The following is a 27997-nucleotide window of genomic DNA, read 5'->3' on the forward strand; positions in this document are numbered from 1 at the left end:
CAAAATCTCGAAAAGTTCGGAAATCGGGGAGTGACTTTCGCCCGTTGGATCCTTCAAGAGGATCTCAGATATACCTTCACGTTTTCAAGGTCCGTCAGTGCTCTACAATTTAGGCTCAAAATAATTAGAATTGGTTGAAGGACTTTTGGCTCCTAACAATCCCTATCTTAAGCCCCTGGACTACTGGGTGTGGCGCGTAGCCGATAGTCAAAGAACAAGTCGAGACAACCAACGCCAACTACTCTTATCGGTGCAGGGTTCACGACTGTCAACCGCAATCATTTGAAGATACTGTCCTTGCGCTTTAGGGCAAGGATCGAGCAAATGGTAGAGGCGCAGGGCTGTAACATAGAATGAAACTCTCAACAAGAATTAATTAAGGTATAACAGCATTGTGATGTCTTTTGTTCATTGGGTTGAGTGAGCAACTTTTCATGTTTCTTTTCAATCTGGATTTTAAATGCTTACTTTGTATATTTCGACAATCGTATTGCAACAGAATGAGCATAACCTGCGACACAATTTTAGTGGCTGATCGTCACAACTATAATGAAATCCGTTTTTGTGGGGGCGAACATGATTAGACAGTCCGCGAAACATCTAGAGATCAAATTCTGGATTTCTCGCTTAACACAGCATAATTCGTTCCATGTTATATTCATATTCTCACTGAAGATATAGATTCTTATCCATTGCACATCTGGCATCTTGATTTTTGTGGGCTATTGGTTTTGATCATATCTCCATCCTTGTTCCCATGATTCTTGTCATCTTGTGGAAGGCAACCACAAAACAACAATGGCTTCGGAGAATTACGTACAGATTATTTTGTGTGTTATAGTGCTACAATTGTCTTTTTATAGTGTTACAACTGCCTTTCTATGTTCGCACACTATTGCAAAAAGATACGTTTGGCTTGTTTTCATTTTTCTCATGTTTTATAGTTTCCGAGTTCACATGATTGTAACATGATTTTCGTTCGATGCTACAAGCACAAAGATTCTAAGGGGTCGAGTCAAAACGACCTGAGGCTTGGTGCAATTGCATAGGAGCTTGGTGGAACCTTTAGTCATCTCTGCTTGGGCGCTGGAGTTAGCGAAAGTCTAACCTCGACCGCGACCGCATAGACAATCACACTGTCTTTGTTCATATCATTTTGACCCAAGTGCAGTTGTTAAGCGCATTTTGAATAGTAGCATTTGTCTAAACTCTACTAAACTACTATTCTTAGAATGTTTGTTGGATAGTTTACTGATTGCCTCACTTCATTTTCTACTACCTTGACTACTAGTCAATTCACCAAATCTGTGTGTTAATTTAGCTATGTCTACTGAACAATTAAGCACATTTATTTTATTCACTCAGTCCCTATTTCATCTGCTGGGCTGCATACAAAACGGAAATGTGTCCGCCCAGAGTACCAAATCATGCTATATTGAAATCAAGAAAATTTAGTTTATAACACGCCAGAGTTATGTTTGGCAGAAGGCATCAAACTATAGCTGAAGAACGATGGAAATAAAGCACTTGAATTATAGTTCCACCCCACAAGCCAAAATATCGGAGAAAAACAAGTGAGAGCAGGTGTGCGAGCAGCCGTAGACCAGAGGACCATTGTAATGAGGCACGACGACTTACTTGATGTCGAAATTGGCATCTGGAACAAGAATTATAAAATGTGAATAATTAAAAATAAAATAAATAAAAAATAAACTCAATGGCGTATCAATCCACTTGGGATGCGCCAACGCGTTTTACTAGAATTCGTAATCGTTGATTTGGAACGCGTGTTGGCCTATACAATGACTTGCGAGGGCCAGCCGAGGATCAAGTCAGTGTTTTTATCTTCCTAGACAAGTCTGGTACCAATTTACCGACCCCAAAGGGGTGAAAGGCTTGGTTTGCACTAGGGCGGTTTCGAACCCTCGACCGTGTGGCTACAACGGACCTCTAACCAACTGCGCCACACCCACCCCGTGAACAATTAGTAAGAAATGAATTTCATTGCACCCCGAATTATTTGCCTAACGAAGAAATTACGTCAATTTGTGTTCACTCGCACTCAGAGATTCCACAAAACGAATGTGAATTCTCACGAAATGCAGCATGCACAAGAATACTATGTCGTCTGTTAAAGAGATTTCGTTAGTAGATTATTGATCAGATCGTGGAAATTCTTCAGCAGATTTCGACGGTTAATGAAGGTGCTGAGATGGTATCAAGCAGCGCGAAAGATGCAACCTTTCAAAAAAAAATCGCTTCCATTATGTGCCCAATGTGTTCTGGTCAATTTCGAAGGTATGCAATAATTAGTGCTTTCGGCCCCAGAACAGAGAAAAGTTGAAAGGAAAAGCCACTTTTATCCAGATAAGGAAGTGAACGTGGACCAGAGCCAAACATGGAGGAAAATGACCTTGTGCCTAATACACAGTGTATTTAGCATGACCTAGTAGAAATAGGATGACTCCTATTTCAGCTGTGACAGAACTGGCTTATGGTATCCGTGCATCCGATACGTCGGTCCAAAACCCTGTTATAAAGGGACTGAGTACAAGGTAGGCGGTTAGGATTCGAATACAACAAATAAGCTCGAGCCGTCATTTTTTCAGCTGTTATCCGTGAGACTAGATCCTATCAAGCTTTCTTCAGGTTTTACCGTTTAGAACAGTAATGAAAGGAGTCCTGACTCTTAATGGTACATCAACAGCAAAAAAGAAGGGATGATGCGAATCATGTAGGCTGCTAACACGGAAATGGACTACTACACACAAAACTTTTCTACCTTTGCTCGAAACCAACTATTTAAGACATAACGATGCATGAGAACAAAGCTAAAGTATCATCAAACTATACAAAAGAGACAACGCCACCTGCTCACCCGTCTTCGACTTTGGAGAAGAACTTCTTCCTAAAAACATGCGACAATACAGAAGTTGAGAGAGTTTGTACCACTCTTAACACGAGTGTGGCAATGAACATTAATTCTTGCGAACCGATGACCCCGTGTACCGATGAGAAGATGTGGCTCAATGTCAGTCGGAATACCATCGTTACCTACGCTCCAGCATCAAACTACGGAAAAAAAAAGTGACGACAAACGTTTCTATATGGACCTAAAGAAGTTCTACAGAGAATATCATACCTTCTGCAAGGTCTTTGTTGGCGATTTCAACGCCAAAATTCGCCTCAGAAGACGGAGGAACTCCACATCCAAATCAACTATCTGTAATCGCACAGGCAGGAAGAGATGCTTTTCGAGCTTATAATGGCAACTAAAACCAGTTCATAGCAACATGTAAGTCTGAAAGCCCTCCTCCCTACGCTGCTAGTGGCAGTCGCGCCAGTGGAGGATAAATGAAATAAACCACATCCCAAGAAAAAGGATTTGACTGGCAGACGTTGCTGTTGAACTAGAATTCTGCGGAATCCTTCCCATAAAAAAGAGATGAAGCCGTAAACTTTGCTGAGCAAAGTCCACGCACCTTTAATAAGTGGGACCTCCGCTTCGTTAAGGGGCTTTTGCGAAGATAACTTCCCAGCGACGGCGGAAATGAATGAAACATATACAACACTGACAACATCAAAAAATGATAGGTTCACAGAAAGTCGCTACGACTCTACGAGGAAGAAGGAAGGCCGAGAATTTAAAAGCCACCAAGAGGGGTTTACCTCCGAAAAGTCATGAGTTGATTCAGGCGTGAATCCCCACGAGCTGCCAGCAACCACGAACTCACGTAGAGCAACCCTGAACTCAATGCATCCCTCACAATCGATGCGAAGAGAAGGATCCGACAAAGTAACACAATCTCACTCAAAATGTTCAGTGCCACTCTCGAGAAAGTTGGAATAGAAGAGCATAAGAGCGATAGATGATGGCAGGTAATTACACCACTTTCATTCATTTCCATTACACCGATGACATCGTTCTCATAACACAAAACATAAGCGAAGTGGAGCGAATGGTGGCCGAAGTCGAAGAAACATGTAGAAAGGTCAGTATTCAATGGAATCTGAAAGGCGATGTTCATGGTAAAAACGGATGGGTCTTAGATACTCCATTCAACGGAACCACTGATAAATATGTATCACCTATTTAACCGCTGAGTTGCTGGCATCGCCAGACGCCGTTATCCGCACCTTTGCCAAGAGTTGTCCTCAAATATAGCTCTGCCCAACGTTTTCGAACTTCAACGAGCTCGCACAGAATCCACCCATTCGTCAATGTTCAATAGCTTGCAATATCTTTTAGTAGCTTTTCTGCAATATCTAGCCAAATTCCGTCATATCATGCAATTATAAAGCTGGTACATGTCTAGTGCGTATACTCAAACGTCTGACGGCATTCGTTATAAGCAGAGTCACCGGGGGACAGGTAGCAATCAGACTCGTATACGCGGTCCCATGTAATGTATTATATATATATATATATATATATATAAAATGTATATATATAATATACATGTGTGTAAGTTGTGAGCTCTACATAGCCTGATATTAAAGCGTAAGCGACGATTTCGAAAGAGTCAATGCTTATTGCTATATTCGTACTTAAACTTCCTGGCTTGCATCACTAGATCTTCAATGGCTGCATCCGAAGCAAGCGTACGGGCGTTATAAATACAGAACGTCAACCTAGCCCTTTTCCGTTTCGGTAGCCTACTTTACTTCTGCAACCCCGTCCTTCCTGGCGCTACCGTACCAGGCTTTCTTCCGGAATCAGGGGACTCTTTTCTATTGCTGTTTTGCATAAAAATTTAAAACCCATGGGCAGGTTGCAAGCCTCTGGTCCCACGAGTTTTCGGGAGAACGTTGCGTTCTCCCGGAGTGGACAGGTGGAGCTTATTTGTTGGAGGCGACTCCAAACCGCCTCCATTGCACCTCCCACTAACTTGCTAACATCCTTTTTCAAAAGGAGGAAACACACGTGCGAACGGCTGCTTGAATACAATACATAGTAGCCAACGGTTTACGCGATCTGACGTAGAAGGTTACTTTTATCACTACAACAGTGATATTCAGGTCTTTATGTTAGCATATCGTTCTTTGCTAATAGTTGAGAACGAAAGAAACTCATATTTCCAATAATGTTACCAACTTGTGGAGTTTTGAGAGGAACATAGATGTAAAATCAAGTTTGATTGTTCTCCAAATATAGAACTGAAGGTTCAGGGAAAACCCATAAAACCTTGCTTAAAGTTTCGGGTGAAAAAAACTGAAGAAAGCGCTGATAGAAAAAGCAAATCTAATTTTAAAAAAATGTCGCTCCTGTTGCTTCTTATTGATCGGTGAAGGAGAGCGAAGCGAACACCAATAAAAGGCTGAATTCCGGCTTTAGCCGGACGTTTAAGCTGGTATATATATATATATATATATATTACATAAATGTAAATGTTCCAAAGTGAGCTGTATGTGGACGTAGACCACTGTTTAAGTCCAAATTGAAAGTGCTACAAGCCAATTTCATCTCACATAATTCAACCTCTTCCTTCTCAACTCTACTTGTGTTCCATACGAAATCATCGTTGTTCTGAATCGTTCTTTTCAAAAATGCTACTACTTCCAAATTCCCGCTAGGTACAGTCAGGGCAAAAATATCGCACGTCCGTACTTACGTACCGTTATTGGGCGCCTGCGGCAACTCCATTACAGAGCGCACATTTGACGCTACACTGCGTGAAATATAGTTGAGTCAAGAGGACGTGTAGCACACTGCAGTTGCGTAGGCGGTTGCGCTCGAAGCGGCGCGGTGAAGATAGTGGTTAAAATCGAGGTGGAACTATCATGAACTGCAGCAATGATCACTGATAGCAGTGCTTCTCACTCGATCCTAACCGCTGCGCTCCACCACACCGCTTCGAGCGCGACCGCCTACACAACTGCACCGTGCTTCGTGTCGTTTTGACCCTACTATAAATGAGCGCACTGCTGTGAAGGTGCCGCTGACGCCCGTATGGAACTCGACTGTTTACTCGATTACATTTATGTTATTTTTACTATACCTACATCTAAAAAAATTAGAGAAACGACTACAAGTAATATTCTGCCCCAAGCGTTCCCAGAGCGCATACTCAAACACCTGATCGCAATTAGTATACGACCACCGCAAGCAGGAAGCAACGTTCATAACCTCATAGTGACCGAGCTCGTCATGTTAAGCATGGAGTAGGAGAGAATAACGACGATTATAGAAAGCCTCCGACCTTGATGAACACCCGCCGAAATTATTAGATTTATCGGGTACACAAGATCGACTGCACATGACGCTGCAAACAGACACACAGTCTCAGAGATCTCCGAAGAGAGCTCTTCAATTCCGGCAAAAAGTACAGGTCAGGCACAAACTAACAAGGATTCCAGAGGTCATCCGAGGAGCCCAAAATCTCAAAATTAATTATGATGTGGACACAATTTGGAAGCATTACTCGAAGTATGGGGTTTCTTCATCTTTTCTCCCAACGGTTATCACTGAATGTTTTAACGTAAAATGACGTGAAAAAATCGAAATGATAAGGATAATGTTCTACGTCAGATCATGTAAACTCCTCGCTACTATTTAAGCAGCCGTTTGCATGCCTGTTCCCACTTTCCGAGGAAGGTGTGTTACCAATCTGAGGCAAGGAAATAGACGCGCGGAGTAGTCGTAGAGGTAAAACGCAACACTGACAGTGGTCACGGCTATGAAACGGTTGCAACGTCTCATTCACCTTTTGCGACATGCACATGAATTTATTGCGCACCAATTTGACGCCTTGAGACCCGTTACACCTCAGTTTTGGAAAACACACACCACATACACACGAGAGAATAAGCTCGTTATTACATACTAGTCTGAACGTCCGGCTAAAGCCGCTTTTCCGATTTTCTGTGGTATTTGCTTCACTTGCCTTCGCTGATCAATGAAAATTAGTAGTAGTTTCATTTTTTGTGAAATGAGATTTCTGTTTTTCTAACAACGCTTTATACTATACTACTGCACCACGGCGCACTAACTCGACGCCAAGGTAGCTATCTTACCAGTCTCACCGCATTTTACCGCATTTCGAGCCCGGCACACATATTCGAAACCGTGCGACCCAATTCACCCCATTTTATAGCTTCTTCACACCGGCACACCAATCCGAGGAAGTGGGACCTGTAGCGCCCCCTTTTTTGGAATTTCGTGACATACAGACAACCACACGGACTAAGCCCGTTATTATATATCACGATCATGATGATTGCCAGAAAACTATGAAATGAAGTGGTACGGGTTCCACGGCGTCGAGCTGGTGCGCCAGCACCAGAAAATGGCAAAATGGCTTAGACGGGTCCCACGGCGCCCCGGTGCAGTAGTACCGACAGTGACTCAGTTCGATGACGACGATTCATGCTTAGAATTGTCTTCAAATTTTTACGGAATCGAAGGAATATATGGAGGTATAAAATCAAGTCTGAATACTCTACAAACGTAGTACTGACGAATTTAAGAAGAGGACCATGAAATCACTACTTCAATTCATGATCATTTCGTGAATTCTTTAATTACTAAAACGAAAGAACGAAACAAGCGTCGTTAGAAAAAATACAGATTTAACTTCTGGGAAAATGCCACTACATTTAATTTTTATTGATCACTGAAAGTGGACAAGACGTGCACCAGAAGAAGTCATAACTCCGGCATTAGCCGAACGTTCAGACTGGTGTATTATACACAGAAGGATCGAACATACGAGCGCAACAGTCATGTACAACTAGCTTAGGAAATAAATATGACAAAAGACTTCGCCTCCGAACCGGGCGGGAAGAAAAGAGCGACTTAAAAACCATACGAGAGCCACGAGAAAAGGAATTGAGGACACCTGATCGACCTTTTAATACCACCGTTCTTCTCGTTTTGATAAATGCTTTAGAACCCTGGGCGTTGCGCATGCAAGAAGAAAAATCGATCAGGGACACTAAACGTTCTATCGAAAGTTTAATGTTAGGAGCATAACGGATTCACGTAAATGAGCACCTTTAAACCTACACACTGACGAACGAAAACTACGGAATCGATCGAAAATGCATCAATTATCAAAAAAAAAAAATGAAATGATAAGAAGAGCATGTGATGTTTTCATTAGTAATTCGTATTATCGGAGCGTGAGCGACTGTGTTCACCGAGACAAAAAATGCACTACAGTAAGAAAACTGGCCGGTAATTTTCTTCCTCTTTTTAAGTGTTTTTTTTTTTGATATTTTTCGTTATCAAGCAAAACAAACAAAATATCTAATCTTTCTTTTCAAAATCAAAGAGATTGTGCATTTCTGGTTACCTAGGTTCAAATTGTAAACCAAGAATGTTATAAAGAGGCGCCGAGAACCCTTTGCGAGCGACCAATAAAAAAGATTGTATCCGTTGAGCAATCAATCGTAAATTCTCCATTACGTCAAAGTGCTGCCAACTAAGAGGTTTCGAGCTAAACACCATATCTTGAGTTAGAACACCCATCCCACGTACATGAAAAAAACGTGTTACCGGTGTATGTTTATATAAATACAAATATATGTACGAATAGATACAGACACAGAAACTTATACTTAAACAATTGATTACACATATAATAACGATACATGCTATAGCGCGAAAGGTCGCACACTAGTTGTTAAAGGCATCACCCCACGAATCTGAGGTGGTGCAGATTTCAGGTGAAGTATTCTTATAAGGGATAGTAGATTATGGAGAGGAGGGTGATTCCGTCCATTTCTTCCGAATTGCCGTAAAAAAAACGGCCCGGAAGATATGGCTTCAGGCGTTCATTTTCTACAAGGAGTTCGACCGGAGCGCGCCAGCCTTGTGCGGCGCCGCATCTTCCGGGCCGTTTTTTACGGGAATTAGGAAGAAATGGACGGAATCACCCTCCTCTCCATAATCTACTATCCCTTATAAGAATACTCCACCTGAAATCCGTACCACCTCAGATCCGTGGAGTGATGCCTTTAACATGTCTCATTCCAGACCACTCCAAATTTAGGGGAATTTTATCGGCTTTGGATACATCATAATTATAGTTACTATTTGTTTGTGCTAACCATCCTATGAGAAACATGCTGCCGTAATTAACAGTTACACAACACTTGGGTTAAGATTGTGAATGTAAATGTTCTAAATGAGCTGTACGTGGACGTAGACCACTGTTTAAGTCCAAATTGAAAGTGCTACAAGGCAATTTCATCTCACATAATTCAACCTCTCCCTTCTCAGTTCTACTTGTGTTCTATACGTAATCATCGTTGTTCTGGATCGTTCTGTTCAAAAATGCTACTATTTCCAAATTTCTGCTAGGCACAGTCAAGGCAAAAATATCGCATGTCAGTGCTACGAACCATTATTAAGTGCCTGTGGCGATCCCATCACAGAGCGTGCATTTGACGCTACACTGTGTGAAATAAATCAGCATCCTGTAATGGAGATGCCGCAGACGCTCGTATGGAACCCGACTGTTTGCCCAAATGCGCTGATATTATTGCTACTATACCTACTCTGAAAAAAAAAAAAAAAAAAACTAAAGAAACGGCTAAGTTAATCAGGGAATTTGCATAACTAGTTGCAAGAAAAATAGAAATAGGTGTCAAGAAGATTGCATCCACAAAGTTATTGAATTCATCTTTTGAGAACGTCTTCTCAAATATTCATATAGCAAATAACAAGAAAGAATCAACCACTGAGCTATGTCTACAGAAATCACCATAACCACTAAAAAAAAAAAGAAGAAAAACTGAACGTACCAACTACACGTTTGCCCATGGGTTTTTTCACTCCAGGAGGTGGAACAGCACTCAAAAGAGGAATCTCAGGAGGCGGGCTCCTTCCACCGTTGGAACCACCAGAAGAATAGTACATATGACTGCTTCTATTATATTGGTGGTGTAACGCATTCAAATCAAGCCTTAACAAAAATAATTAAGAAAAAGAAAATAAATCCATAGCAGTAGAACTAATTGCTATACCATAAGCTATCGATGAACGAATCCTTATAAAAGTAGAGAAAAAATGAGTAAACACTTTATGTAGAAGACAAAGAAAAATGTACCCGTGACTTGAACATGACTTCGGCAATTCGGTAAAACGGGGCGTATGTTCTCCGCTCCATACCTGCCTGCCATGACTTCGGGATCTAACACGACGATATGCAGATTCCTGATAATTATATATTCTTCGAAGTACGATAAAAACGCACTATTTGGAAATTTTTTTCTGAAAGTTCCAAGCTTTTTTGGGAAAGTTATTCATAGAAAGTTAGATGGGAAATCAAGATAAATCACAAGAGTCACAGAGTAAAAGAGTATTACTGAAGAATTGTACAACATGCAATAAAAATGAGACAATTTCCTGACTAATTTAAATCCTACAAGGGTTTTCGTTGAGTATCGACAGGTACTGGACGTTCATACAGTAGTTTATTACGTAGCATTCCGGAGTAGTTAGGGAGCGAAAACAGCTACACTTGAGACCTTCAAAAACGAGTTTTGAAAATGTGATTGTTTTAGAATCCAAGCTACTGCCCAAAGTTCCCAGCAGGAAAAGCCGCGATAGGGGCACTTCCCCTGCGTTTACAATTCTATGTTACTGTTACGATTCCGAAAAGAGGAGAGCTTTGTCCAGACCCGAAATGATGTAAATTGTGGCGATATTAGAGAATAATACAATCGAAAGCTGTAAATCCACACATCTTATTTCTCTTAAGTCTTTTCATTTATGAATTGAGAGTCTGGTTCGGATGCGGAGGGTCAATTAGTTAAAGGCATCACACCACAAATCTGGGGTGGTACGGGTTTCAGACGGGTAATGCCTATACGGAGTCGTAGATTGTGGGGAAGAGGGTGATTCCGTTCATCTCTTCCTGTATCAGCGTAAATGGACGACCCTGGAACGCTGTTTCTTAACACGTCTTCTGTTGCCATGCGCAACCCTTGCGTTCAACCCCGTCTCTGTTCCGTCGAAAACCCATTCGGACATTGCAACAGAAGCCGTCGTAAGAAACAGCATTCCGGGGCCGTCCGTTTATACTGATATAGGAAGAGTTCCGGAATCTTCCTCTTCCCCAAAATCTACGACCCCGTGTAGGCATTACCCACCTGAAAGCCGTGCCTCTTCAGATTCGTGAAGTGATGCCTTTAAGATACTCAAGTGAAAGGACGTGAACACCGCTATCATGCTCTTGCGACGATAGATTGGCAGTAGATTTGTCCCAGATGATAAAACATTCATTTGGTCACCGACTTGAAAAATCTAAGTCATTGTGAAGGCCAAATAAGCGTTCATTAACCTCGACAATTCAGAATTGAAGTCTCGAAAAGATTTATCAACGCTGAGTCTTTCGTCCGTCTTATTTTAAGGTCACTACCATGACTGATCCTGTGTTGTCGAAAGCAACCGCATTGAAACAAAAAAATGCCTACCGGAACTAGAAAAAAAATGTGTTAAAAATGTAGCGCACAAAACCACTTCCCTGGAACGATATGACTGTTAGTAAAACAGTTCGAAAGATCTATTTAAACCCAACCTTTTTCTCCTTACGTCTATCTACATCATTTGCGAGGCGATCAGACCTACGACTACGAGACGAACCTCTCTTTGCAAATGGTAAGGTTTCTAGTAGAAAATCTTCTTCTGGAGAAGTTGCACTGCAAAATAAAATTGTATTGACAAATACAACTGTCAAAATTGTATGGTAGTATCATAGAACAAACAATTTGTAGAATATGTACCAGCTTCGGCTAATGGCTCGCGGGGCTTCTTCCCACAACATAACATGAGAAGGTACTGAATCCTTTTTAACTGGACTAACGGATTGATTTAACAAATCATAGCCCGGCACAGATGGCGCGAAGGGCTAAAAGAAAGCAGTAAAAATAACGAACACTCGAAAGTAAACTCACTCCAAAAAGACACCATACGTACATAACTCTTTTGCATGGCATCCAGTCGGTGTTTTAGGTCGAGTACCTCATTGAAGCGTTTAGTTTCTAGTTTAAGATGTTCATTTCGTATTCGCTTCAACTCCGCTTCCAACTTTAAGTAGAATTTTTAGAGTTAAAACTTCCTAATAACACTTCACATCAGGCGAGAATGTTGAAAAGACACCTTAGGGCAGAGTTAACTACTGAAAAACTACCGAATGGGAAGAAAAGAGAAAATTGGTTTAAAAAAATTAGGCAGTGATGAAGTTACATGCCTACCTCTTGTATTTTCTCCTCCTTTGTTCTGTTTTCTTCACTGACACAGACAAAATCAGCTTGTTGTTTTGAAATATTTTCTTGTAACTTGTCGCAGAACTGCAATATATACGTGTCGAAGTCAAGGACAATTAATCATGGGGCTTATAATTAAAAACAACGTTCCATAATGCTTATAACTGGGCAAAATGGATATTGTATTATTGAGCAAAAGCAGCTAAGCCATTTCTGAATATACCAAAGACACGATTTAGAGGTTTAGCTCCATGACTTCGTAGCAGACTTTATTTCAGAATGATAGTCATTTGAAGTTTTGCGTTTTTGTTCAGATTCTTCTTTAGTTCATAATATTGGTATAAACAAAATCTAATTACTGGTTCGTCGTGACAGTCTGAGAGTCTTCCTTAGTCGTAGAAGCAAAATGAACTTCTCTTCATGAATATTTCGTAATGGCTGATGGGGCTGAGGCTGAGGCTTGCAAATCAAAGAAATAATTCGCGAAAGTTTTCGACGCTTTGTTTCTGCGGGGAAGAGTAGATAGGGTTTCTAGACATGGTTTGCAAGTATCATAGTAGAAAGGCGGAGGAAACACTGCCACCTTTAGAGGCATCACCCCACGAACCTGGAGTGAGTCCATAGATTTTTTCGGACCGTGAGTTTTTCTCTTTTTTTTCTCAATGATTAGCATAGAAGATGAGCCAAAGACATCACCCCATGAATCTGAGGTGGTAGGGATTTCCGGTGGAGTATTCGTATACGGGGTCGTAGATTATGGGGAGGAAGGTGATTCCGTTCATTTCTTTCCAATTGCCGTAGAAAACGGCCCGGAAGATGCTGCGCCGCACAGGGCTGGCGCATTATTTTCCACGAGGAGTTCGACTGGAGCGTGCCAGCCCTGTGCGGCGCAGCATCTTCCGGGCCGTTTTTACGGCAATTAGGAAGAAATGGACGGAATCACACCCCTCTCCATAATTTACTATCCCGTATACGAATACACCACCTGAAATCCGTACCACCTCAGATTCATGGGGTGATGCCTTTAAAATACGCACTAGCTTGATCGGTTTGCTGAAAGAAGTAACTTTTTACGAGTGATGATATGAAAAAAGATGATGTGCATTCCGTCACCTATAGAAGGGTAGAGAATTGTTTCGTCACATAATTTCACCTTTAGTTCACATAACTTGTACTTATCTCATCAATCATTTGGCCGCAAAAGAGTGCGCTGATGAGTGGATTGATCGGTCTGGTGCTCCTGATCCACTTTTTCTGCATTCGAAGATAAAGTTTACGTTTCCGCTCTCGAAGTCGCAAACTAAGTCACGAACCATAGTTAGTACTGAAGAGAATGTAGTAGAAATTCCTCCAAATGCTGCTTATAACTAATGGACATAACTGCACGGGCACATCTCAATAATCAACCCCGGATCTACTAGTTGATACCTCTTCACTTGATGAACCGCACATTTTGTATTCACATGTCGAATTTTCGACTGTCCAGAAAAGATCTAGTCTTTTCCTTTTCATCTGTTATCCTTTGGTCTTAAATTGTACATACCGAGTCGAGACCACAATCTTAACAGCAATTAATAACATAACACACACAGAAGTTCCTTCGCTTGCAGTCAATTTTGTGGGTAGGGCGCGTATTTAGAACTGAGTAAGCTTGTTTTCTCGGGCTATCTATCAAAAATCGCGGATCTCCGTCACAACAAGGACCACAGCCATATAGTCGCAGGCATAAGTGCGGTAAGGAGAAGCCGAACCCTCCTCAGGTGAAGGGGGTTTAGCTCATGGGGTGCAGCTCAAGTGAAGAGGGTCCTTTCGCCAACCGCCCAAAAGTGAACGGGGTAATTTCGCTAACCGTTCAAAAGTGTAGGAGGTCCCTTCCCCAACCGTTCAAAAGTGAAGGGGATCAGAGCAAGGGCTCCGACTATCGCATGTATGGTTGCAGGGCTACGTAGTCGCAGGTGGAAGATAGGCGGCTGAACCCACCCCAAAAGTGAACTTGTCCCTGCCATTAGAGGGAAGTAGATTTCGGAGATGAATTCCCTGTTTTTACTGTGCCAGGACTGACGTGTGTTATCAGAGCATCTCATCCAGTTCCAACGAAAAGCCAGCAATCAAGTGACTGCAGCCTGGATGCAAGGAAGGGAATTTGATGTCAAATTAAACAAACAAGCTTGACCTGTCAACTCCGGAATGACACGACGTGTTTCCACAAAATCATTCGGGGCAAAAGCTAGTAAACTGGCCACGTGTTTCAAATTAATCACTAAACAGTAGAAATAAACATAATAGCAGTAACAGTAACAATGGAGAACAATGGAGTGTAACGGCTTTGAAGGATGCCTGGAACGGCTACACTGGAAAGGATGGGGTTACAAGAGCAAACAAAGACACCAACACGGGAAAGGAATGGGATGATCGTCCGTACATACAACGTACGTAAAAAGACAGTAACATCACATCACAACCCACGGTCCGCAACGGCACGAGTAGGGAGATTTCCTTGATTATCATGGCGACTAAGTCAATCCATAGAAATGCGCAATTTCAAGAGCCCCCTTTACTACTCTGAATGTGGGAACGTTATTGTCAGTAAAAAAAAAAGAATTGCCTGGAGGATGTCGCTGTTGTACCAAAGTTCTACATGGGACATCGCCTTCTACGCGGGTAATTTTCCTTCGAAATGAGAGGAGAAAAGCATCAAAGTTCACAAAGCAAAGTCCTAGAACCACGTTTAGCTTAGATCTTTTAGCTTCATTAGCCGGGTTTCAGGAGAATAACACAACGGACAACTATGATATGAAGATGGTAGGTTCGTACAACATCTCCATTGTGAGAGAAAAGCCGAAAGTTTAAAGACCAGAAAGAGACGCCTACCTCTATACACTACAGAGGTAATAAGTCATCTTGAAGCCACACGAGCTGCATCCAACCATGAATACACGTCCGAGGTCGCGAAGATTCGTAGAGAAACTATAAAAGAAGACCTCAAAGAAAGACGAGCAGTATTGGCTGGAGCTGCAAAAGCGGGAGAAGGAATTCACTACGTCCGCTAGAACTTGGCCAATCAAGGAACAAAAATGACTTCCCTCCGATACCCAAATGGAACAACCAGCGCATCGAGAAAGATAGTGGACGTCATTCAAGACTTCTAATCCGATCACTTCTACATCTACGTTCATTTACTTCCTCACCAATCGAGGAATGATCCTAGAGATAACCTCTTCCAAAGTCCGAGATACCACCATGTCGGCAACAAACCGTACGGCACCCGGTCCGGAGAAGATCAAATCCGAAATTTTGAGGAAACATCCGCTATCCTCGCCAACACTCCGGAAAGGGTTTCAGAACGTCACTAGTCGGAATGTAAGGTCCCTACTCAGTGAAAGACCAGCAAGATTGTGTTGTTGTATCGCCCGACATTGGCAAATGTCAGCCAATCTGCTTAGTGTCTGTCTTCTACTAGCTCTTTACGAGATTGATTATGCAAACTGCTTCAAAACTTATCCTACTATAGCGTGCATAAGAGAACGCTATTTCTCGGCACCCGATCCCGACAGAATAAGACCAGAATACCTGAAGAACCTTCCGCTAGTACTCATCAACACCCTGGCGAGGCTCTTTACACGATACCTTTTCGAGTGTGAGAGGAGGAGGAGAAGCGAAGTAGGTGGGTGAATGGAGCATAGCAAAGTCAGCAAAAGTCAAAAAGTCACTGGCGTATCAATCCACTTGCGCTGCGGGATGCGCTAACGCGTTTTACCGCAATTCGTAACCGTTGGGGTTTTGGAACGCGTGAACACGTGTTAATCTATACAATGTCTTGCGGGGCTAGCTTAGACGATAGGCGAAAAAACTCCTTTACTTTTGGACGGTTGGGGGAGGGATCCTCATCATTTGAGCTGCACCCGCAACACTCATTGCTAAAATTGCTAGAAACGTCAGTGCCTCTTCAACAACAATCTAAAGCGCATATCGGTTACAGCCCAAAATGACGTTCACAACACATTACCAAGGAAGCCATCACGTTTCACCCCTATATAAGCCAATAAAACACATAAGGGACGCAGATATTGTTACGGCGGTCGCGTCGCGGCAGTCCAAATCAGAGCGGAGCACCTCCGGCGCAGACTTCTACTACTTACAAGTCTCTATTATCAGGCCGTGCAAAGTTATGTTCTTGCTTCATTTTCTGTGGTTTCTTCAGTGTCGTTCTTCTCATCAGTCTAGCTTCACTTTTGATACGCTATTGTTTCTTTTCAAATTTATTGTTACGTTGCCTTTATGGAGAAGGTACGTTTCTTCTATAAACTCCTGTTTTTTTTTTTATCCATGTGTGCCTTTCAGTTTCTGTTGTTTCTTCAGAGTCGCTCTTCACGTCAGTGTAGTCGTTATTCGTAGTTTATACGTTGTTATCCTTTACTCCAGTCTTCACTGCTATTGAACCGCACTCTTACTTTTGGAATCTCTATCTTCCTCTTTTCTCTTAGTAACTTTGGCTTACTTGATCATAGTTCCTTTAAGACTAATGCTTAGGATTTAAGACTGCGAATGATTTAGTTATTTACTTCCAGATATAAGAACTAATACAAAGAATATGAATTTGTTTTACATTTAGGCAACGAAGCAATAAATTTGAATAAAGTGCAGTAATGTATCTAAAGTAAAGGTACACTTATGTTAGGGACGACTCTGAAGAGACGAGAGAAGATAAAAATGAAGTGATGGAAAGAAAACAGCAGGAGTTTACAGAAGAAACAGATATCTTCAATATAAGCAGCGTAGCAATAAATTTGAAAAGGAGCAATAGCGTATCAAAAGTGAAGCTAAACTGATGAGAAAAACGACACTGAAGAAAGCATAGAAAACGAAGCAAGAACCTAACTTTGCACGGCCTGACAATAATGAATTGTATGTTGTAGAAGTCTGCTCCGCTGTGATTTGGACTGCCGCGACGTGACCGCCGTAACAATATCTGCGTCCCTTATGTGTTTTAGTGGCTTGTCTCCCGAATAGACCCTATCGACGCAGCAACGATGTCTCATTTTGTGGAGACGGTATTGTCAATCCATCGGAACCAGCCGTCCTAAAGACGCTGCACGAAAAACACAGAAAAATAACGAATTAGTGCCCCTGTTTGCAGCTATGTGTTCAGGACAAGGATAAGCGATGACTTTGAGAATCTCAGTCGCACATGCACTGACTGCCAAGAAGTCCAAGCGCCAAGTCGTCCGTCAAGAAAACACACTCTCTCTGCTCGTGGCCCTGTACAAGCAGATCCACATCGATTACAGCGACCTCTGGACGGAATCTCCTATCTCTAATCACCGATGCTTTCTCCAAATGGCCCGAATTCATTCCAAGGACTTCCATCACTAGTGCGGCGACGCTAGAGGAGCTCCGACGCCTCTTCGTACAGTTTGGACTTCTCGCGTGATCGTTCCGGTTAACCGAACTCAGTTCATCTCCAATAGTTCCAGGAATTCTGCCAGACGAAAGGGATTCAAGACATCCAATCACAACAGTTTCATCCCAATCAAAAGGAAAAGCTGAACATTTCGTAGACACTTTAAACAATAGCTCCGAAATATGAACATTAGCCTAGCTGACGACACTCTGCAGACGTCTACACTCGCAAATTCAGCTTTTGACAACCGATGTAAACCCCAGGACACGCTTTAGCTCACGGACTTGCCGACACGGATTGCAGATCCGTTTGGAAACGTCAACCAAACCATCCCTTGCACAAGTTTTGCTGAAATAGTGTTCAAATATTTCAAAGTTATCAAATCTAAAAAGTATCCTTGAAGGCTGATTAAAGCACAACAGTACAACGAGAATAGAGAAAAGTGAGATGTATAGGTCGAATGACGAGGAAACGAATGAATGAAATGAAAAACTCATTTCAATTAGAAAAAGTGTAGTCCAGCCTTGTGTGATTGAGTTATTCCCAAGCTTCCCTCATTTTCCCCTACCAGACCATTAACCAGTTATTTCCAGTTATTATAATATTATAATATTATAGTATTATTATAGTTATTATTATTATTATATTAGTTATTAACGATCTTCCAAACAACAGTCCCCACACAATTTGAGCACTTTTTTAACAATCAATTTAAATTAAATAGACCTTGCTGGAAACTTATACTTTTGTTGGAAACTATGTAAAAATCTCAATCTTGAAATCTCTATCTCTTACGAGCAATTTCTGGCATCTTCTGCATAGAATTCCTCCAGCAGGGTCCTATTGCCACTTTCGAGTACTGAAACTGCTTGTGAATAGTCACTGTTGTGCTGTGTAGAACTTCATCACACAAAGCTGGTGAACATTTCTATTGAAATTAAGATGATGATTACTGATTTGACCCATTTCATGGACATTAGACTATACACCTCACTCATTCCTGTCTTGCTATACATATATGCTTGGCTCAGTTTTTGGAGATGTCTTGTAGATTTTAGAACGAAGAAATATTCCAACACCGTTCCAGCAAAGCTGCCCCTTCTACTTGGTGTTTCTTCGCTTCTGTCGCCTATCGATATTCCCATTTACCCCGGTTGAAACTCAACAAATTTTCGACGTTGAATTTTATGAAAGAGATGGAACTGGGCAACTATGGTCTGCTGGGGCTTACTATTACATCTCTTTTAGTCGAATTCGAGTTTTATATCTATTTCCTCGGAATTTCTCTTTTACTTCACAAGCTTTACATGATGTATAGGAGTTGTAGAAAAGGATTTCCTACAAAGCATTCTTCAGTCAATAGAGGAGCACTTACGTACGCCTCAATCTTTACACTGTCTCGCGCTCACCATTCTACGATTTTAATGACTCTACTAAACTATATTGTACGCGAAATTTTTCAGCACTTTTTGAAATTTCATTCATTTAGTCCAGTTTTATTCTCCTCTGCGACAAAAGGGCGGTGGAAAACAAGAATATTATTTCAAATTAGATTAAACATAATAGACTTTTGAACGAATATTCCATTGAGTTAGGCGTTTCGGGCACAACATTGGGTTTTTCGCGAGCGGGAAGAAAAAATGGTCAGTGTCACTGAACGCTTGATCGGAACAATCTCGCTCTTCGTCACCTCCCACTACAACGTTGAAGCTCCGTCCCCTCATTCAAATGTTGTCTGCGAAATTTTGTCACACACTGTTATCAAGATTCCCTCTGTGTGATGTATGGCGCAAACTTGTGGCCGTCAGCGGCACCTCACCACACTATACAGTTCGATCATCCAAGTTTGAGATTCTCCTTATCTCTAACTGTCTGTGGCAATCCGCTTCATACAGATGGACAATTTCGCGCTTTTCATCAGAATAAATTAAGGTAGAGGTCAGGAAAACATGAATATAAGAAAACATAACGTGTGCACAGGAGTGCATTCTAGCGTACCTCGTAGGAGATGAAGCGGCTTCCACGCCGTTTTTTTTATGGCGATTAGAGGCGATGAGCGGAACCACCCCAGATTCCACAATATACAACACCTTCTATAGCTTTTCCCGCGGACTCTCTCACAACAGCAAATTCGTTATGTGCTGCCTTTAGGGACCGAGGGCCTTGTATTTGAGTCTGACTGTCACTTGCTTGCGACGGTCGTTTGAACTAAACGTAATCAGGCATTCAAGCGTATGCTTTGGGAGCGTAGGAATTATATCGGTACGTAGGGCACAATTAAGTCCAAAGCGTGATGCAAAAGATTTTTGCTGTCATGGTTCCATGTTTTCCTAGGCATTTATTGCAAAGTACTAGTATTTATTGCAACGCATGAAGGCAAAAAAATCTGAGATTTCCTGCAATTATTGCGCAAGATTACTAGTACGGCTTTACTATTTCTTCGAAGATGCTCGCATTTGAATAGCTTATCGAGGAACACTACAATTTGCAGAAGAGTTACTAAAATTTGCACTTGAATTACTTTTCATGGCAACAGTATCTCTGGTATTGCTAGTGCACAACGGTCTATCTGGATTACGTATTATATGAAAGAGCATAATAATAGCCATTGCTTGCACTACACATTTATCAATGGCTAGAGATGAATTTTCAGCACTACATATTATTATGATGGTTGCAGAAACCTAAGTCTCCACTAAGCATAATCATCCACTATTATATGAAGCGTAAAATTGCCCGCCTGTCCGTACGTCCGAAGCGAATTCCTCAGCCAAAGATAGGAGATCGAGAGTACTTTAGCCATGAATGATAATAAAGAGGTCTTGGGTTGCTTCTTAAGTTATCGCTGACAACTAGAGCTTTGCACTGTATATCGCACAGGCGGGATTTCGAGTTAGAGTGTGTGATTAGATTTGTTGGACGAAAACAACGTTTGAACGAGAGGACGGAGCGACACGCTCAAAATTGCTATAGTGAACAGTGTTGAGAAGCAAGAGAAGGTGAGGAAAGTGCGAAACATTGTATTGTGCAATGATCGAGTTTCTCCGTTACACATGAAACTGGATGGAAGTTCACAAAAGCAACCGATGATGTTGATCACAAATATGTGAGGGTCATAGATGATAACTTCCAGAAACGATCGATTTCATCAGTTTTTTTGGCGCTTTCGCTGCGAGAGGACGGAGCAACACACTCAAAATTACTGTAGTGAACAGTGATGAAAAGGTGAGAGAGAAGGTGAGACGGTATGGTACCTTATGCCTCTACCGCTTAAGGTTTCCGGAATGCAGCGAAACCCGTGGGATTCCTGATTGCTAATATTGGTGTCACAGAAAACGATTTCCAGTTATCAATCTACGATATTATTGATGTTTTCGGTACATGAACATGATTGGAAACTTGGCAGCTAATTTTCTTTGACACATTGATTACAATTTTTATACATGGCGAAAAAATTGGGATCTTTTTAGGACAATATGTAGGGTTGTTTTGTAATTTGGTATTTATATGCTGTTAAGCACGCGCTGCTTTCTCAGATTACTATTAGGTTGTTCGGATATAAACGAGACTCTCGAAACTTTACGAATTTCGAACAGCAATTTGGACAGTCTTGGTTCCATTTTGGTCCTGGCATTTTTCTGTATATTTTACTTTCTTTTTTATTTATTTTTGATTTCTGTAATATTTTTTTTATTTCATAAAAATCTTTTTTTCATAAAAATAAAGATTTGTTTATTTATTTTTTTATTTTATTCAAGATATGATTTCGCGAAGTCAATGCTACAAATGGTTTCAACGCTTTGAAAATGGAAATGAGAGCTTAGAAGACGAAGAACACCGACGTCGTCCTCAAGTGGTAGACGACGAATTACTGAAGAAGGCGATAGAGTCTGATCCGACACAAACTACAAAAAAACTTACCCTAGAGCTCGGATGTTCGAATTCGACAATTGACGAGCATTTACATACAATCGGGAAGATAAATCGGTGCGGCAAATGGGTTCCTCATAAGCTGAGTGATGAAAATAAAGCTGTCCGTAAATAAAAAAAAATCGAAGTTGGGCTGGATAGTTTTGCCGTATCCGCCGTATAGTCTGGACTTGGCTCCTTCGGACTACCATCTATTTCGATCGATGCATCACGGATTGTCGGAGAAAAAGTTCAACAATATCGACCAAGTCCGATCTTGGGTCGCATCATACTTCGACTCACAGCCAACCAAATTCTCTGAGGACGGCATCCAAACCTGCATGATCGATGGCGAAGCTTTGTTGATAGTTGTGGAGAATATTGTTTGGAATGAAGACTTGTTATAAAAAATCTTGTGATGTTTGAAACTTTGAGTCGAAAGTCTCGTTTATATCCGAACAACCCAATATTTATGCTCAAAAAAATAGTGTTACCAGCGTGTGAAAACGGCGAGGCTGGCGGCTCACGCTGGTAACATTACAAGGTTTCCTGCCACCTCTGTCTACGTTGTGTTAATATCTATTAGCGCATACAGACACGGTTGCGGGAGCGCTAAAGAGAACTACTGGTGCCGCAATGACTACTTTCTGTGTTATAACATTACAGCACTGCTCCCAGCGTCAATTAATGGCCCACTGGTAGCGAATCTTAACATGCACTGTCAACATTGTGTGTAAACAACTGCCTCTATGGAGCCTCTAAGATCTTTGTTCGTAGGGATTTAACTTCTGTTACATTTTTGCATAATCGTATTATTTGTAGAAATTAGGTTTGTGACCCACTTCCTATGTGATTGTGCACAGATACCGTGCTTCCGCTAAGATGTTTTGGAGTTCACTACACCTTCGATTGTAAAACAACGCAAATCATACACAATTACACAAAGAATAAAGTGTAAAGGATAAAAAGTCTGGCGTTAATCAATGCGCTTGGGATGTGCCACCAAGTTCACTTCAATTCAGAATCGTTTGAGGTTCACGAACGTGTAACTGACTTATACAATGACTTGCGAGGGCTAGCCTATGCGCAAAGTCAGTGTTTTTATCCTTCCAGACAAGTATGGAACCAATTTATTGACCCCGGCGGGATGAAAGGCTTGGTGAGCAGGGCGGATTCGAACCTCCGACCTCGAATGTGCAGGCAGTAAAACTTCTAACTGCTACACTACACAAAGAAATGAAAAAAGAATTCAATCACTACAAAGTACAAAGTGAAATCTTAGTGATGCCCTAACAGCAAAACAAACGACAAAAGAGAGAGAAGTACGTCGCTAGGAGCTTGTAGCGGGTATCGCAGTATTGTAGTATCACTTCCGTATAGAGATGCATCGAACGATTGCACACAAAATGCCAAAAATAGAAAATAATAGTGTTTTATTTGTGTAAAACAAACAAATTGGAACTTTTACAAACTATTGCAGTATCTTATATGCATCAAATACTCTGCATAAATACAAATGTATCTATATCTTCTATTTGGTTTTTTTCAATCACAAATCTACGTCCTCCAACGACCAGGTTCTCGTTTCTACACTTCTAAACTTTTATTTTAGAATTTGGCTTCATTTATATTTTCTGATGTTATTTTGTTCTGGTACAAATTTGCTATACCTTTGCTTCATTTTTAGCATTTTCATTTTCTACGCTGTTACGTTATTGCGTGGTTTAGTGATCACAGCCAGCCTAAGATCTGCCTACTCTATGACTCTCTTATGCAGACATTTATCCGGCTGCAGGTATCTAACGACGAGACGTGTCAGCACACGCCTCTGCCGAGAGTACAACGCGCCACCACGACGCAGCAGGTTTTGCATCGACTGTATATCATACAGAACAATGATTTTTTGCCGCTTTGGCAGTCTCTCCTAGTAGATCTACTATATTTAGACTTAAGAACGAATCAATCACAATTTGGGTCCTTCATAAGTTTCATGTTCTATGAATACAAATTTGGCTGTGTAGATGTAATGATGCAAGGGTCATCTACGTATAATATCTGTAACAAATGCTGAGCACAAGTGCGGATGTGTGTCCCGGCAGATTTTCGAGCATGTCCTGATCATGCGGAGAAATTAGCAATGCTGCATATCTTAAAGAGATTTACCTAAATAGGTGACTCTGCTTACCTACCGCTAATCATACGCAGCATCATCGACTAAGATAAAACTGATGAGATACCAAACTGTTTTGGAGAATCAGACACAGCCACTGGAATAATCCGATGGGAAGTGAACTTGCAACCGTACCATAAGGTAACGGAATTGTGGATGCTTTTTCGTAGGTATCTTTCAAGTGCAAGCAGTATTTAGGAGTCTAGACGCACTTGACAACGGTGAAAAGGCGCAACTCTCCGAGAAGTCCAGTAATATGAGACGGAACATTCACAACCAGTGGGCAGAATTTCTACGAAAACATGTACGACAAAACAACTCTAAACAAAATGAAGAAACTTTCCGCAAACGCCGTCTTTAAGTAAGTTACCACCAGTTAGTACGTTCACAGTTAGCATTCTGTTAGCATGTCCTTGTTTTGTAAGGGCACACAATTCACTTGGTCGGAGGTTAATCCTTAGGTTTGCTTTCGGGAACTCATCCTCCTCTCTATCCTGTTTTCCTTCTTAAACCACTTTCTCAAAAGAGTTTTTCAAAAGTTTACCACAATTTTCTTCAACCTGATCCCTCTTCTATAAGCGTTAATGTCGTGTGCGAATTCTGGGCTAGGTCATAAGACCGTGTTTATCATTTTAGAATGACTACGAGTAGACTTAAGAAAAGCAATGTAATAGAAAAGTGAACTAGTAAGAGTTGGAAGTCCAATAATATTAGGGTATTCGGAAAGAACATGCCGAAAATTTCGCAGTAGCGCAGATTTTTTGAGATGTTCTGGAAGTTCCCGTTTCAAATGTATTATATAAGGGCACTACCGCTTGTATACACATAACATACCTGGCCCCCTCTTCCTTGACTATTTCATCCTATAATGGCGAACATTCCACTCATATTCGACACGTACTCCTTTACGAGTTCGAATCTGGCCACACCTCAGCTGAAGCCCATCGAAAGCTAAGTCAGGTATTCGGCACTGAAACCCCTTCTGAGCGGTCTGTGCGCGCCTGGTTCCAGCGCTTCAAAGCCGGAAACAAGAAACTCAAAGATGAGCCTCGTTCTAGTCGACCGACAGTCGAGTCGGTCGACCAATATCGTGAGCAATGGACTGCAAACTCTCGGAATGGTGGAAAAGCTCGGTCAATGGCTCCCACATGCAGCGACGGTAACCGCAAAGGACTCCTGGACATCTGCACTCAGCTGCTCTCTAGAAGCCGCAGATTCGACTGGCTGGACACCATTGTCACTGGAGATGAAAAATGGGTCCTCTACGTCAACCACATCCCACAAACGTGCGCTGGCGATGAAATGCCGTATCCTTTCGTGAAAGGTGAAATCCATGAGAAGAAGGTCATGCTTAGCGTCTGGTGGAGTTCATGGAATCTAACGTTTCGAACTGCTGCCGGACAACACGACAGCTACTGCGGAGGTCTAGTGCGCTCAACTGCAAAGACTGGCCGACAAGATCCACAAGGAGCACCCAAAGCTCGGCAACGTTCGCCTGCTGCACGATAGCGCGCGCCCTCACATCGCGAGGAAGACTTCTCAGAAAATTCTGGAGCTCGGATGGGAAGTTCTACTGCACCCTAGCGTACAGCCCGGACCTGGCTCCGAGCGACTACCACCTCTTCCGATCGCTTCAGCATCACCTGGAAGAGAAGCGTTACAATGATCGTGACCACCTTGAAAATGACCTTCGGGCTTTCTTCGCCTCCAAGTCGCCGAAGTTCTACACCAAAGGAATCCGTGATCTTGTGAGACGTTGGCAGAAGGTTGTCGATGTTGATGGAGATTATTTCGTCGAACAATAAAATGTTGTTAAAAAGTTGTGTTGTTTTGAAATTTTGCCGTATTTGAGCAGATACTCTCCGAACACCCTAATACTTTGGCGAGTAATAACTGTAGTTGGAATATTAAACGCTGGGATTTTGATGTTTTCTAGAAGTTATAAACGAGATGTTTGAAAACAGAAATCATTTAGCTAATGCACCGCCTGTTCTTTTATGTAGCGACTTCAGAAACTCGACACGTTCACACTATGACAAGCTAGCTGCCTTTACTTGCTAGTCAAGCTGCGAACTATACGAATTGCAGCTTTACATATTTCTAACCACCTTACCCAATTTAAAGTGAAACTAGCAGTTCGCGATCGATCGCTGTATTTCAAGTATTGTGTTGACACTGCTCTTTTATTATGTGGAACTACATGTACAATTCGTACTGTACGAAAATCTAAAAGTAGCATATCACAAAATTCCCACGGATTTGTGTTACTATAGAGATCACAGTCGGTTAGTCGCGAAGCTACATTGAGCGTCCCCAGATGGAGGATAGGGGCTAACCGCGGAGCAAAAGCGACTCTCTGCTGGGATTCAGGGGATGAACTCCCTGTATCCGTTGTGCCAAGATTGATTTGTAATACCTTGCATCCCACACGTCTCCAAAGCCTGCAATGAAGAAAGCGGAAGACGCAAGAGACGAGGTTTGGAGTCCCCTCCAACGAATAAGCTTCATGTAACCATCCTCATTCAACACACTAACAATGAACTCCTCTTATTCTGCAGAAACGCCTGGTGCAGCAGCGCCAAGAAAAACGGGCTTACAGGAGTAATATGGGTTGCCAACACGGAAAAGGACTAGGATAATGACCTGTACTTACGACGCACGTACATGGGACAGTAGTGGAATTGAGGGTTGGTGTATTCGTCAAAACGAGTACGGTAATGAACGTCGATTCTTTCGAACAACTAAGAGTGCCAAATAGAACGAAAACCCAACGGTAAGATGTGGATGAACACAAGCTTCGGCTATCTTCGTCGCGTACAGTTTAACATGAAGCTAGAATGAAGAAGAAATGGAAGCTTTCTATATGAATTTAGAGATATTCTACAGAAAAGATCATACCTTCCAGAAAACCATTGTTGCTGATTACAACATCAAAACTGGCCCCTGAAGAAGTGAAGAAATCCACTTCGGACTTTGAAAACTCGCAATTCTAAAAACCTTCCTCTCTACGTTGGACATAGAAGTAAGAGGTCTTGTCTGTTCGTTTCGTGATCTGTTGTAAAAGGTCGCGAGGTCCTAACATCATCACTTACTGGCACCTGTTCTTTGGTAAGGTGACTTTTGGGAAGATACCGCGATAGACAACATCGAAGACGAGCATGATCGCCTCACAGATCGTTTTTAAGCTGTAAGCTGCAAGCACTAGAAGGTGTCTGTACAGCTGGAAAATCCAGAGCAGTGTGGACTGCACGAGGCGCAACCAACCACGAATTTAGGTCAGTCATCGCTAGCCTTTGTGAGAAGCGGTAAACAAAGACCTGAAAGAGAGTAGCAGTCTTGGCTAAATCAGCAGAGGCGGGCAAGGATATTTGCTAGTCCCTTAAACTCTAGCTAATCGTAAGACAAAAATGACCACATTCCGAAAATTCAGATGTCCAGCAACGAAAAAAAGACATGAAGTGGACTTTTGCTACGATCTCTTTGACACTCATGTTCATTTGCTTCCTCACTATCTGAGAGGGTATGGAAATTTCATCTTGGAGGTTTTCCTCTCCGAAGTATGAAATGATATCATACACATGGCACCTACACTCTTGCGAGAAGAAAAACCACAGAGCAAGTGCTGCGCACGATCAGAGCAAATGGAAGTACTACTAGTACAGACAACAATTAACCACGAAATTGACGATCTAAGATCCTTAAATGAGTAAATGGAAGTGGTTCTGTTGTTTACTTCTGATACGTGATCACGCTCAACCCTCCTAGTCATCCAGAAAAAAAGGCGAGAGAAAGAGCCTTAGTTGCACCGGTCTCACGGGATTTAACGACAGCAATTCTGTCGTCATGCAACATCGTCCAAATCGATCTAATATAACTCAGATAAGCAACAAATGATGCCCTACCTGTGAAATAGAAGCTAATTACGAATTACTATCGTTCTCCAACACGTCATCAGTTGCTTGTACTGATACTAAGGTAGCGCTAAAGTACGGGTACACCCAAGACAGTTTCACATTCCTTTTCTAAACAACTAATAGTTTGAACAGAACGTGATCACGCTTATGAACTACACCCTTAAACCTTTCTATTCATTGTGAGATCCTCAACGATTACGAATTCCAATAAAACGCGTTAGTGCATCCCAAGTGGATTGATACGCCAGTGACTTTATGCGTTACTTTTTTATCATTAAATTGGAGTGACAAGTGTACAAAATAGAGCATGCTCCACACCTTTTATCTTGTGTATACATTTAACAGATGATAGAGCCGCAAAAGCTGAGATTGATGTTGTATACAGAAGAA

General features: G+C 41.8%; 2 protein-coding genes across 4 annotated transcripts; one reads left to right on the plus strand and one right to left on the minus strand.

Annotated features, from left to right (window-relative positions):
- Window positions 1-1634: 1634 nt before the first annotated feature.
- On the minus strand, window positions 1635-17945 carry RB195_023083 (uncharacterized protein; the record flags this gene model as incomplete). 2 transcript variants are annotated; one of them, XM_064210395.1, is made up of 8 exons in its annotated part: window positions 1635-1657; window positions 9748-9908; window positions 10053-10159; window positions 11526-11646; window positions 11731-11855; window positions 11924-12034; window positions 12202-12297; window positions 17895-17945. In XM_064210395.1, the coding sequence occupies 8 exons, from the start codon at window positions 17943-17945 to the stop codon at window positions 1635-1637; spliced, it is 795 nt and encodes a 264-aa protein (XP_064066276.1). The 2 variants fall into 2 exon arrangements, with proteins under 2 accessions (XP_064066276.1, XP_064066277.1); XM_064210396.1 differs by lacking the exon at window positions 17895-17945 and adding an exon at window positions 13642-13725.
- Window positions 17946-21374: 3429 nt separating this feature from the next.
- RB195_023084 (uncharacterized protein) lies at window positions 21375-25202 on the plus strand (the record flags this gene model as incomplete). Of its 2 annotated transcripts, none has more annotated exons than XM_064210397.1 (3): window positions 21375-21601; window positions 23892-23997; window positions 24498-25202. In XM_064210397.1, the coding sequence occupies 3 exons, from the start codon at window positions 21375-21377 to the stop codon at window positions 25200-25202; spliced, it is 1038 nt and encodes a 345-aa protein (XP_064066278.1). The 2 variants fall into 2 exon arrangements, with proteins under 2 accessions (XP_064066278.1, XP_064066279.1); XM_064210398.1 differs by having other exon boundaries at window positions 24705-25202.
- Between the last annotated feature and the right edge of the window lie 2795 nt (window positions 25203-27997).

The sequence above is a fragment of the Necator americanus genome, chromosome X (genome assembly GCF_031761385.1).
Source record: "Necator americanus strain Aroian chromosome X, whole genome shotgun sequence".
In the NCBI taxonomy this organism is placed as follows: Eukaryota; Metazoa; Nematoda; class Chromadorea; order Rhabditida; family Ancylostomatidae; genus Necator; species Necator americanus.